The sequence below is a fragment of the Manis javanica genome, chromosome 4, assembly GCF_040802235.1.
Source record: "Manis javanica isolate MJ-LG chromosome 4, MJ_LKY, whole genome shotgun sequence".
In the NCBI taxonomy this organism is placed as follows: Eukaryota; Metazoa; Chordata; class Mammalia; order Pholidota; family Manidae; genus Manis; species Manis javanica.
Genome location: NC_133159.1, coordinates 165885484 through 165897992, shown reverse-complemented (window position 1 = coordinate 165897992; position 12509 = coordinate 165885484). Strand labels below are relative to the sequence as shown.

Below are 12509 nucleotides of genomic sequence, written 5' to 3'. Positions count from 1 at the left end.
CTTTATTCTGTATTTGGGTTTATATAACTCCTTTCAAACAATACAGTCATCCATTCATTCAACAACAGTTTACGTGATGCCTAATCTGTGTTTAGCAGAGGTCCAGTGACAGTAAGAAGGGCTAAGGAAAGGATGGACTGGTAGTAGGGAAATGTGCAGCTTTTCAGATGACTACTTCCTCCTTGCCAGTTCTTGAACTATACTAACATGCTAACCTTCCATCTTCAAATTTTAATAGTTTGATAATCCAAGGAGCTAGAATTCACCAAGGATTAAAGTGGTTAGGTTTGCTTTCTGAAAATGCAAGCTTGGTGAGGTTTGACACAATACTTTGCACACAGTGGTGCTCAATAGTTATTGAATGGGTGAAATATGCTTTACATGATTTACACTAACGTCCAAGAGTATGTCCTTACAGGATGTGCATTCCTAGTAGATAGTCATTTCCTTGAGTGCAGAGAATGGATTCCATTTTTGTAATCCCAACACAAAGCCTGGTGTGTGAAGTGTTTATTGGTTTTGGTTGAGGGGTATTCACCAATGGATGAAGCCTACTGGATTAGGCTACATAGCCTCAGTGTCCCCGCAGGACTCTTTAACGCCATTACTTGTCCAGTCCACAGAGGCTGGGCTGGTTGGAAGTGGAAGTCACTGCCCTAGGATGCTAGGTCTATCCTCACACTAACCCTAGAGGACTCCTACAATGTCCCAGTTGTTCAGTCATGGATGGAGGCAAGACCCTGGGCTTTTGATCCAGACTATCTAGGACAGGTTCAAAACCTGTTTCGAATTCATGTTTCAGTCACTGTTTTTGGACTCTGTACTTTGTAAGATTTGGTAAGTGGTGAGTGAGGTGAGGTACCCATCATATCATAGGCATTAAGGAAATACTATTTTTCTTACCTGTCCACCCTTATTTGCTCATAATTTTGCTAAGGATACACTCTAGGTACAGAAATGTTTGGTTATTTCTTGGTCAATTATTTCTAGGTTTCTAAAATAAAGATATTAATTACATTTAGCTGATGGGTTTGTTGTGAGATAATGTGTGCCGTGTGCTTAGTATTGTTGGTACCTAGTAATCACTCAATGTTAGCTATTATCACCATCACACAGTGGCTCTAGACAACCATGGATCTTTGCATCATCTTTGAAGGCTCTAGACAACCATGGATCTTTGCCTCAGAGACCTGGGTGTCCTCTGTGGCCACTAAAATGGTGCAATCCTTTGTTATCGTTTATTCCATTAACATGAAGAGGTATGACCAGGAGTGTGTAGGCTAATAATGTAGCACATTGTTATTATAATATGGCAAATAGTTGCCTTTTCTGATCAAAAATTACCCTTCCTTTCACTCCCCTATGTATTTTATTTCATTTTTGTTCTCATAACTCTGTCTGGCCCTAACCTCTTCTGCCTTGTCCATCCATATTCTAACCTAAACTTAGGCTTTCTTCTTCTACCTTTTATTTTGTTCCCTTCCTTTGTCCTCCCTCCTTCCCTGCCCAATGAAGTAGGAATCAAGTCAGGGCTAAGGCTGGTCCAAATGCTTGTTTACAAAGATATAGATGGAAACAGGATGCCTGGCAATCATGACTCCATGGGCACATAGCCACTGAGAAACAGGTAGCTTGTTGGTGCTAAGATAGCTAGGTTGCTGATACAATATTGCTTGACTGGTCAAATCATTAGATCTTCTAGGATTTGACACAGTGAGGGATGAAGTGGGAGCTTTGGTTGAAAAAGGATCATGATTAATTTTGAGCCACGCTGGGTCATATGGACAAACGGGCAGATTAAAGAAAATATCAGTTAATTATACTGACAAACACAGGCGAAAGATTTTCCTTTGCAAATAGCTTACTTTCCGATCATTCAAGTAATGCTTGATAACTGTGAAATATAGAGAAGTATAAAGTAGGAAATACATAAAAGTATGAAGACTAAAATAAAAATGAACTGTGACTATTTTTTCCACAGCTCACTCACCAGAAAGTTTGCAGATCCTCCCCTATAACCTCTTTTCTAAGGATTTATCTGAATATTTTTTAAAAATTGGATCGTATGGCATAAATATATAGTATTGTGTTTTGATTTTTCCCAATCTTACATCATTTGTCCATTCATCTGTTTTAAATTAGGAGGTTTTTAATATCTTCATAATAATACACTGAATGGTGTATGATAATCATTTAATTGTTCTGATGTTGGATGTTTATATTGTTTCTAATTTTTTGCTATTTAAAATAACATTACTGTGATCAATGTGTTTTTGGTTGTTATGCTTATGTTTTGATATTGTGCTTCTGATTGTTTGGTTTTGCTTTTTTGATTTTTGTTGGTACACAAGTCTTATTGGATATCTCAAATTATTTCCTTAGAGTGAGTTCAGGGAAGTGATATATTGAGTGAAAGGGCAAAAATGTTTTTAAAGGCATATTGCTTAATCACTTTCCTAAGATAGTTATCAATTTAAATTACCTCAGTGAAATAATTTTGTTAAACACCTTTCCTTTCAGAGGGGCTAGGGGAAAAAAGGTGATTTGAGGCCCATACATTTAAATGATGAAAATCTCTTTTAAGGTAGCTTGTTTGGTTATTTTTTTTCCTGTTTTTTTAAGCCTTCCTTCCCCCTGTCTTGGGTTAGGATCCGCTGAGAGTCACTTGGGTTGAATCATTGATTTTAAGAACTATTTGGGCTTTTCCTTGTGCGGCCATGGGCACAATTGCAGTAGGTGGTGCTGGAAGCTGTTCTAAGGAGCTGGGGAAATGCAGAGAGGCCCAAAGCCTGGGAAGTGCTAAGAGGAAGGGCTGTCTAGCTAGTGCAATATCTACTGTCATCTGAGTCAGAAAATGAAGGGCACACCAAATGACTAAAGTAAATTCAGGTTTGGCAAATGTTTCTACAACTTATGTTGAGGGAAAAGCTGGAAGGAGGCTTATCAGGTTAGACTGCTTAGATGATTAGAATCCTCATCTTTCCTATCCTACTGTCATCAACAATTCAATAAAAAACTTGTATTGTTGGCTGCAGGCTTTAGAGTTTTGGTAAAGGAAACAAACATCCACAGACACAAACACTTGGGAAAGGGAAAAAATATGTCAGGTGTGGTCACTGCCATGTCAGAGTGTTGGCAGCCGCGCTCAGAAAATAGCGCCCCATGCAGGGCAGCCGGAAGGCCCCGAACTTCCTAATGACAAATCATCCCACACCACTAAACTACATGCTAATTGCGCCTTGGCATAAGGACCAATGAGACCCACCAAATGGTTATGCTAATAAGGCATATGGAGCCGCACCAACCAGGTCAGAGCATGAGAACTATATAAGCAAGCCTCTCCTTCCCCTCTGGGTCCTGCCCAACTCATTTGTTTCACAAAGAGCTGAAGAATAAAGCTTTCTGCAGAAGAATCCTGCTGTTGTTGCATGCTGTTCTTGCCGGCGAGGACAGGGCACGCGACAAGTGGTGCCGAAACCCGGGAACCAGAACATCACCGGCACAGGGAGGACCCTTCAGACATCTGGAGAGGATTCAGAACTGCAGGTCAGAAGAAAGCCCGGAGGGGTAAGTTCCGAGAGGCCCCTGCTTTTTAGGATGATGGTTGATGGTTCTCTGTAAATAAGGAGGCACCATGGGGAATGCACCGTCATTAGTCACGGCGCTGCAGACAGCTCTCAAAGAGCGAAACTTGAAGGTCTCCAGCAAAGTCTTAGGATCTTTTGTGAAGGAGATAGACCGTGTGGCCCCCTGGTTCATTTGTTCAGGGTCCCTCTCAATCCCGAGCTGGGACAAACTGGGGAAAGATCTTGATAGAGAGGAGGAGGAGGGTAGCCTGAGGGGAGGCACCAGGCCCCTCTGGAAACTGATTAGAGCTTGTCTGCAAGATGAGAGATGTGAAAAGGTAATAAAAGAAGGTCAGAGAGCATTGACAGATATCCAAGAGAGCATGTCAGAAACGGAACGGGAAACAGAGAGCGCGCGCGGCCGAAAAAAGGCCACAAAAACGAAGGTAAAGAAACCTCAGAGTGAGGGAGAAAGCCCGCCTAGGGCAAAAGCGAAAGAGCCCCGAGAAGCGAGTGACAATCGCCTCGGAGAAAATAGTAAATACCCCTGGAAAGAGTTGAGGGACCTCCAACTCTCCAATAGGGAATCTGAGGAGGAATTAACGTCCGCAGAGGAAGGGGAAGAAAATAAAACCGCAGAGTGTAGAAGTAAGGGAACCAGCAAAGTTGAAAAGCGGACCAAGGAAAAAATGAAAGCAGGGTGTCCCCCGACGCCCTTTGCCCCGCCACCTTACGTGAGTGGCGCACTCTCCTTTTGCCACCCAGATACTCTTCAGGCAATTAGACAAATGTTTCCTGTATTTGAGGATAACGGTGTACGCTCTCACCAGCCCCTGAGCCATAAACAAGTTAAGGAGTTAGCAGAATCCGTTCGGGCTTATGGAGTCAGTGCTAACTATACCATAGCACAAGTTGAGAGATTAACAGAGACAGCCATGACACCCGCAGACTGGCAATATGTAACTAAGGCATGCCTTTCTAGTATGGGGCAATACATAGAATGGAAGGCATTGTGGCATGATATCAGCATGACCCAGGCACGCGCAAACGCGGCCGAAGGACAGCCTGCATGGTCATATGATATGCTGACGGGCCAAGGACAGTGGGTAGCCGACCAGACCGCCTTCCCCTTACAGGTATATGCACAAATAAACATGTGCGCCGCCAAGGCATGGAAAGCCCTCACCAACAAAGGAGAAGTATCAGGCAATTTGACAAAAATTATTCAGGGGCTGAGCGAGCCATTTTCTGACTTTGTCGCTCGTATGATAGAGGCCGCAGGCAGAATATTTGGAGATCAGGAACAAGCAATGCCCCTAGTGGAGCAATTAGTGTTTGAACAATGTACCAAGGAATGCAGACAGGCGATAACACCCTGGAAACAAAAAGGGATACATGCCTGGTTGAAAGCCTGTAGAGAAATAGGAGGGCCACTCACCAATGCGGGCCTAGCCGCGGCCATATTACAGAGCCACAAACAAGCCAGGATCACTAACAGAAGTATCAAATGCTTTCAATGCGGGAAATTAGGACATATAAAGAGAGAGTGTAGGAGCCCAGCTTCAGAACAAACAACCCAAAAGACCCCTGAGTTGTGCCCTAAGTGTAAGAAAGGCAGGCATTGGGCTAATGAGTGCCGGTCTATTAAAGATATAGAAGGGAAACCCTTAGAGTTGCCAAAAAACGCCCAGAGGGGCCCCCGTCACCAGGGCCCGCAAATATATGGGGCAACCAGCACGCAAGTGTCATTCGGGAACAACCAGGCCCCCCAAGGAGAGCCACTTCAGGTTCCGCGGGATTGGACATCCGTGCCACCACCAGAATAGTGTTGACTCCACAGATGGGAGTTCAGCCTATCCCTTCAGACTTTAAAGGCCCCCTACCACCAAATACCATTGGGTTACTCCTAGGGCGCTCTTCTGCTGCATTGAAAGGCCTGGTAGTTCATCCCGGAGTCATAGATCAAGATTATGAAGGACAGGTAAAAATCATGTGTTCGGCTCCCAGAGGAATCTATCCTATATCCCCGGGAGACCGCATAGCCCAGCTCTTAGTTTTACCTAGTCTCCACGCCAATTATCCTGCTACCAACACGGAGAGGGGAGAAAGGGGCTTCGGCTCCTCTGACTGGGATTCAGCCTTCATAGTATTAGATTTAGCAGACAGACCAAAATTAACTCTTCAAATAGAGGGAAAGAGCTTTGAGGGAATCCTAGACACTGGAGCAGATAAAAGTATTATCTCTGCAACCTGGTGGCCCTCCAAGTGGCCTGTGACCCAATCCTCACATTCATTACAAGGTTTAGGATATGAGTCAAGCCCTTCAATTAGTGCCAAACCATTGAAATGGCGAGCCCCTGAAGGACAAGAGGGTACAGTCACCCCTTATGTACTCCCTCTACCGGTCAATTTATGGGGGAGGGATGTCATGAGACACTTAGGCCTCAAACTCATTAATGAATACTCCACCCCCGCCCAAGGCATGATGATGGACATGGGATACATCCCTGGCAAGGGGCTGGGGAAACACCAACAGGGACACATAGAGCCCATCCTGCCCAAAGTAAAGAATGACCGTCACGGCCTGGGTTTTTCATAGGGGCCATTGAAGATGCCATGCCCATACCTTGGCTCACAGAGGAGGCCGTATGGGTTCCTCAGTGGCCCCTATCCTCTGAAAAATTAGAAGCAGCTCATTGCTTAGTGCAAGAGCAGCTCCAAGTGGGACACCTAGAACCCTCTGTGTCCCCATGGAACACACCCATATTTGTAATCAGGAAAAAGTCAGGATCATGGAGGTTGCTTCATGATCTGAGAGCAGTAAATGCTCAAATGAGAATGCTTGGACCCGTACAACGGGGACTGCCACTCCTCTCTGCCTTACCCAAAGAATGGAAAGTGCTCATAATAGATATTAAAGATTGTTTCTTTTCTATACCTCTAAGCTCCAAGGACAGGGAAAGATTTGCTTTTACTTTGCCAGCTATTAACCATGAACAACCCGATGCCAGATTTCAGTGGAAGGTCCTCCCTCAAGGAATGGCAAATAGCCCCACCATATGTCAACTGTACGTTCAGCGAGCGCTAGACCCAATTCGTAAGACCTATCCCACGCTAAAGATCATCCATTACATGGATGACATCCTTCTTTGCTCCCCACAACCAGCGGAAATAGAAGAAGCATATATAGATCTCACTAGATCCCTAGAAAATTGGAGACTGAATATAGCAAGCGAGAAGGTCCAAAAATCTAGTGTTAGCAAATTCCTAGGAGCAACCATTTACACAGATGTAATTTGCCCCCAAAAGCTTGAGATAAGACATAATCAATTGCGAAATTTGAATGACTTCCAAAAACTCCTAGGGGATATTAATTGGTTGCGCCCATACTTAAAGATACCCACCACTGAATTGACTCCACTATTTAAAACCCTAGAAGGAGACCCACAACTAACGTCACCGCGCTCCCTCACACCTGAGGCATTACAAGCCATTCGCAAAGTAGAACAGGCTTTGATGACAGCACAATTAAATAGAGTGCAATCGAATGAACCCTTTGAGTTGTGTGTGCTTCCCACCCCGGAGCTGCCAACAGCAGTTTTATGGCAGCATGGCCCACTGATCTGGATTCATCCCCAAGCCTCTCAGGCTAGGACAATAGAGTACTATCCAGCAGCCGTGGCCAAACTTGCTTTGAGAGGAGTAAAAACCTCCATGACACATTTCGGAGAGGCTCCAGCTAAAATTATAACCCCTTACAGCGTAGAACAGATACAAGTATTATGTGCTATGAACGATGATTGGGCCATACTTGCTTACAGTTTCTCAGGAACCTTTGATAATCATTTCCCTAAACATCCCCTCATCAACTTCGCCAAAAATCATCTCCTAGTATTTCCTCGGGTCACTAGCCTAACCCCGCTGCCTCATGGAAAAACAGTTTACACGGACGGGTCTAAGACAGGCACAGGTGCCTATGTCCATGATGGCAAAGTTGTGACAATAGGCTACACGCCTGACACTCCACAAATAGTGGAATGTCGCATAGTCTTAGAGGTCCTACAAATCTTTCCTGAACCTTTAAATATTGTGTCTGACTCCTGTTATGTAGTTAATGCAGTCAAATCTCTAGAAGTGGCCGGGCTAATCAAAGCGTCCAGCCCAGTAGCCACTTTGTTCAAACAGATACAATCAGCACTACTTCATAGGCAATTTCCTTTGTATATAACTCATATCAGAGCACATTCAGGCCTTCCCGGGCCTATGACCCAAGGCAACCACCTGGCAGACCTCGCAACCAGAAATATAGCTTTTCCCCTGCTAGACCCTATCACCACAGCTTCAAAATTCCATACACAATTTCATGTCACTGCCGAAACACTGCGCAAGCGGTTTAGCATAACCAGGGCCGAAGCTAGGAACATTGTCCTTAGCTGCCAACATTGCTGCAGCTTCCTTCCCACACCTCATGTTGGGATCAACCCCAGAGGTATTAGGCCTTTACAAGTTTGGCAAATGGATGTGACGCATATTTCGTCTTTTGGGAAACTGAAATATGTACATGTATCCGTGGATACTTGTTCAGGAGTCATCTTTGCCTCCCCATTGTCAGGAGAGAAAGCTTCCCATGTCATCCAGCACTGCCTTGAAGCTTGGAGCGCATGGGGGTTACCACAGATTCTGAAAACAGACAATGGCCCAGCCTATACCTCTACAAAATTTGCTCAATTTTGTCATCACATGGGGATAAAACATATCACTGGCCTTCCCTACAACCCACAGGGTCAAGGGATTGTGGAACGCGCGAACCGCACGCTCAAATCCTATTTACTTAAACAAAAAGGGGGAATTGAAGATATACCCCCCACACCAAAAACTGCCATAGCCCTAGCACTTTTCACTATAAATTTTTTGAATCTGGATGCTCAAGACCATACAGCAGCGGATCGCCATAATCAGTGGCCAAAAGACCCACAAGAACTAGTAAAATGGAAGGACGTGTTATCTAACCAATGGAAGGGCCCGGATCCAATCATAATCAGATCCAGGGGAGCTGTGTGTGTTTTCCCCCAGGGTGAAGAAAATCCCTTCTGGATCCCGGAGCGCCTAACGAGGAAAGTCCTAAACAAAGGAGATGACTTCGCTGTACCTCCTGACCCTGCTCCTGACACTGGAGACCCCGACTCAGGGAGTATTGAGATGGGGAATCCTGTCTGCCTTTCCTAAGCCTATGCCTGTCCATTTCAATGCAGCCGTTTTTCCCCGCTTTTTCACCACCAACTCTAGTATGAACTTGCCCTACTTAGTTAAAGACACCCTAGTAGCTCCCCTGGGAGAAAACCGATCCTTCGTAACTAATGGGTCATTATGCTTCACCACTCAGAATCTAGCTGGCTGTATCTCCCTGAAACGGAGGAAATACGGATGGTTCAGTGACATAATTCTAGAGGCCAGTAGCCTCCCCGTTATGTCAGCTAAATTTGAAGGGCCTAATAAGGAAGGGAGCCCGTCCTATAAGAACATGACTATCCACCAGATGGTTCTCTGGATCAATGGCACATTTGTACACTCTCCCAAGAACAATTCCACCGACAGGCCTCGTCAACCCAAATATGCCTCCCATTGTGTGGGCGACTATGAGGGAGAGCTGTGGCCCTGGACTGACTGTCAGTCAACTGTAGTAACGTGGGCAACTGAGAGGCAGGAGTTTACCATCTCCCCAGATATGGAGGGACGGCCAGCCAATGAGGCTTGGTGGCCAGTAAAGGTGCTCGAAGGCGAGTTTCGTCAGCAGCTGAGCATGAACCCCTTCCATAAATGGATGCTGTGTGGAGTCAATGGCTCGTGTACCGACCTCTCCCCCTTTTCCGCCCTCCAGGGTGGGGGAATCGGTGTAAAAAATATCACCTTTTGGTGCGAGAATAACCACATGCGCGCACACTGGAACATGATCATGACCCATAACAACGAGAACTACACGTGTTCAGCAAAATCAGGTCCAGAGTCACCTAATTCCCTTTTTCCACCTTCTCCAGTATGCGTATACCCCCCATTTCTGTTTATCTTATCCAATAGTAGCTTTGACTCCTGCTCCAATGAAACCTGCTTTCTGTCTCAGTGTTGGGATGCGCGTAACTTTACCAATGCTTTAGTAGTCCGCATCCCCCGTTGGGTCCCTGTTCCCGTAGACGCCCCTAACACCATGACTCTGTTTCGAGAAAGGCGCGATTTCGGTGTTACAGCCGCCATAGTGCTCCTGATCTCCGCAACCGCGGTCGCAGCCACCGCCGCTGGTATAGCTTTAGACACCTCCATCAAATCGGCTACAGAGCTCAATAACCTTGCAGCCTCAGTAGCTTCTGCCCTGGACCAACAGTCCACACTTGATGGCAAACTGAAAGGAGGAATAATGATCCTCAATCAACGCATAGATCTCGTGGAGGAACAAATGGAGGTGCTCTGGCAAATGGCCCAGTTGGGATGTGAGCGGAAATATCGTGCCCTCTGCATCACTAGCATTCAATATAAAAATTTTACACGGGCAGCTAATCTGTCACGAGACCTGTCCCAGTATCTTTCAGGAAACTGGTCCCAAGACTTCGATGGGACACTAGAAGAGCTGCGGCGAGAAATTATCCACATCAACTCCACCCGTCTAGATATCTCCGTAGCGGAAAGACTCTCTTCCTGGTTCCTCAGAGCTCTCTCCCACGTCAAGGAGTGGGCGGGCATGGCTGGGATGGGCGTGTTCCTGCTTGGAGGTCTCATGCTCTTACTCTGGTTGTTATGCAGACTCCGCAACCAACATAAGCAGGACAAGGTGATCCTTGCTCAAGCCCTAATGGCGATAGACATTGGCGCCTCTCCCCAAGTGTGGCTCAACATGCTTAAGAAGGAAGCTCGGCTTTAGCTTGAGGTAGCTCTTGCACCCTGAGCCCATGTGGCACTGCACCAGGCCCGAGTACCTCAATGCTTAATCACAGCTTTCTTTAAGAAGCTCATGGTGCAAGAGGGTTGAGAAAAAGGGTCCAAACCCTTTGTACCAAGCGGTCCCAACGCCAGCCAGAGGATGCGAGGCAAAGCACTGCAAGAGGTCTTGGACCCCTCTGAGAGGCATGCCTGACTGCATAGGGGTAGATGCCCAGAACCCCTCTCCAAAAAGGGGGCATCAGGAAGTATGATGGAGGTCAGGCCTCTGTCTCCGCCTCTGCTGGCAAGTTCCGCCTTGAGCTTCTGTTAGACAAAAAAGGGGGAGATGTTGGCAGCCGCGCTCAGAAAATAGCGCCCCATGCAGGGCAGCCGGAAGGCCCCGAACTTCCTAATGACAAATCATCCCACACCACTAAACTACATGCTAATTGCGCCTTGGCATAAGGACCAATGAGACCCACCAAATGGTTATGCTAATAAGGCATATGGAGCCGCACCAACCAGGTCAGAGCATGAGAACTATATAAGCAAGCCTCTCCTTCCCCTCTGGGTCCTGCCCAACTCATTTGTTTCACAAAGAGCTGAAGAATAAAGCTTTCTGCAGAAGAATCCTGCTGTTGTTGCATGCTGTTCTTGCCGGCGAGGACAGGGCACGCGACATCAGAGGTTATACACCTGGTTACTCCTATGAATTCTCAAACCTCAGTGTAAGGATAATTTCCTCTGGGTGGCCGTCCTTGACCCCACGGTTAGTTTATCTGCCCTTACCCTCCAGAGCAATGTGTACTTGCTCTTTTTTGGACAATGTCATCTTGACCTGATTGCTGCTGTTTTCTCCATTAAACTAACTCTCAAATGAGAGGTACTGTCTGCTCTGTTCACTGCTTTACTCCCAACTCTAAGCATAATGCCTGTTACAAAGTGGACAGTTGTTACATATTATTACATTGAATTGCTTTGATGTATATGCTAATTATGGCTTTACAAGTAGAACTGAAGGGGAGAAAGAAAATGAAAGTTCAAAATTAATGTAATTGTCTCCACTTGCAACTAGAATTTGCAAAAGATTACATAAGTACTGAGGGGGATCTAGAACAAATAACTGGTCTTAAAAGTCTTTTTGGACAACACAATAGGAAGAAAGTTTTGAGGGTTTCAGTGTATGTGTTTCTAATGTGCAACAAATAAAAAGAGTGAAAAAGAAATTACTCAGTTTGGTATCAAAACAACAACAAAAAGGGATAAAATGAAGAAAGGAAAGGTTGCATTTAATACATTGAAAAATGCTTACCATATACTAAGTGCTGAGAATCCACCTATGAATAAGACAGTCGTTCCCTTAAGAAGTTGAATCTCTTGAAAAAGTTATATGTAAATTGCTAATTAAGAATTGGTGACTGGTATGACAAAGAGGTGGAGTTATGAAAACTTGAAAAGAAAGAGATGATGATTAATGTGGATTTTAGAGAACGGATAGTTGAAGAAAGGAGGGCAAGGCTTCTTCCTGCCTTGAGAATGGCACTTCAAGAGACACAGTTGAGGCCTGGCATGCCAAATTATGTCAAAAGAGATGACAAGCAGTTAAGCAATGTAGTGAAAAGAGCACATGGGCTTTTTTGTTTGTTTTAAGGTACGATATTTGTATGCGGAGGAAAAAAACCACATTCTACTTAAACATTCCTAGAGTCCTCAGCTTGGATTCAGTCTCTAGCTATGTGACCAGTTCTCTGCACATTGGTTTCCTTGTCTATAGAATGGGGCTAAAACTGTACCTGCCTGATAATGTGATTGTGAGGACAAAATGAGCTAATATATGAAGAAAGCATTTAGACCACTGCCTGTACTATATAAGTATTAGCTCTTGTCGTGACTACCAAAATATTTCTGATGAATTTACTCTGTAGTTTATTACTTTCAGTCAGTAAGTGGCTAACTTTGTGTCATATTGCTAGCCTGAGTGACAGATTTTTGTTTTTGAAGAAGTGGAGCCATGCAAAGATTAAAACATACTTG

The 12509-nt window shown here is 45.1% G+C and overlaps 1 protein-coding gene across 1 annotated transcript; it reads left to right on the top strand.

Annotated features, from left to right (window-relative positions):
* Positions 1–2843: 2843 nt before the first annotated feature.
* LOC140849170 (uncharacterized) lies at positions 2844–11107 on the top strand. Its single transcript, XM_073235687.1, has 2 exons — positions 2844–3567; positions 8640–11107. The coding sequence occupies exon 2, from the start codon at positions 8701–8703 to the stop codon at positions 10474–10476; it is 1776 nt and encodes a 591-aa protein (XP_073091788.1). The 5' UTR covers positions 2844–3567; positions 8640–8700; the 3' UTR covers positions 10477–11107.
* Positions 11108–12509: the final 1402 nt, after the last annotated feature.

Bases quoted from the DNA above. Each gene is read 5' to 3' on its own strand.
- LOC140849170 (XM_073235687.1), top strand. From the start codon at position 8,701: ATGACTTCGCTGTACCTCCTGACCCTGCTCCTGACACTGGAGACCCCG.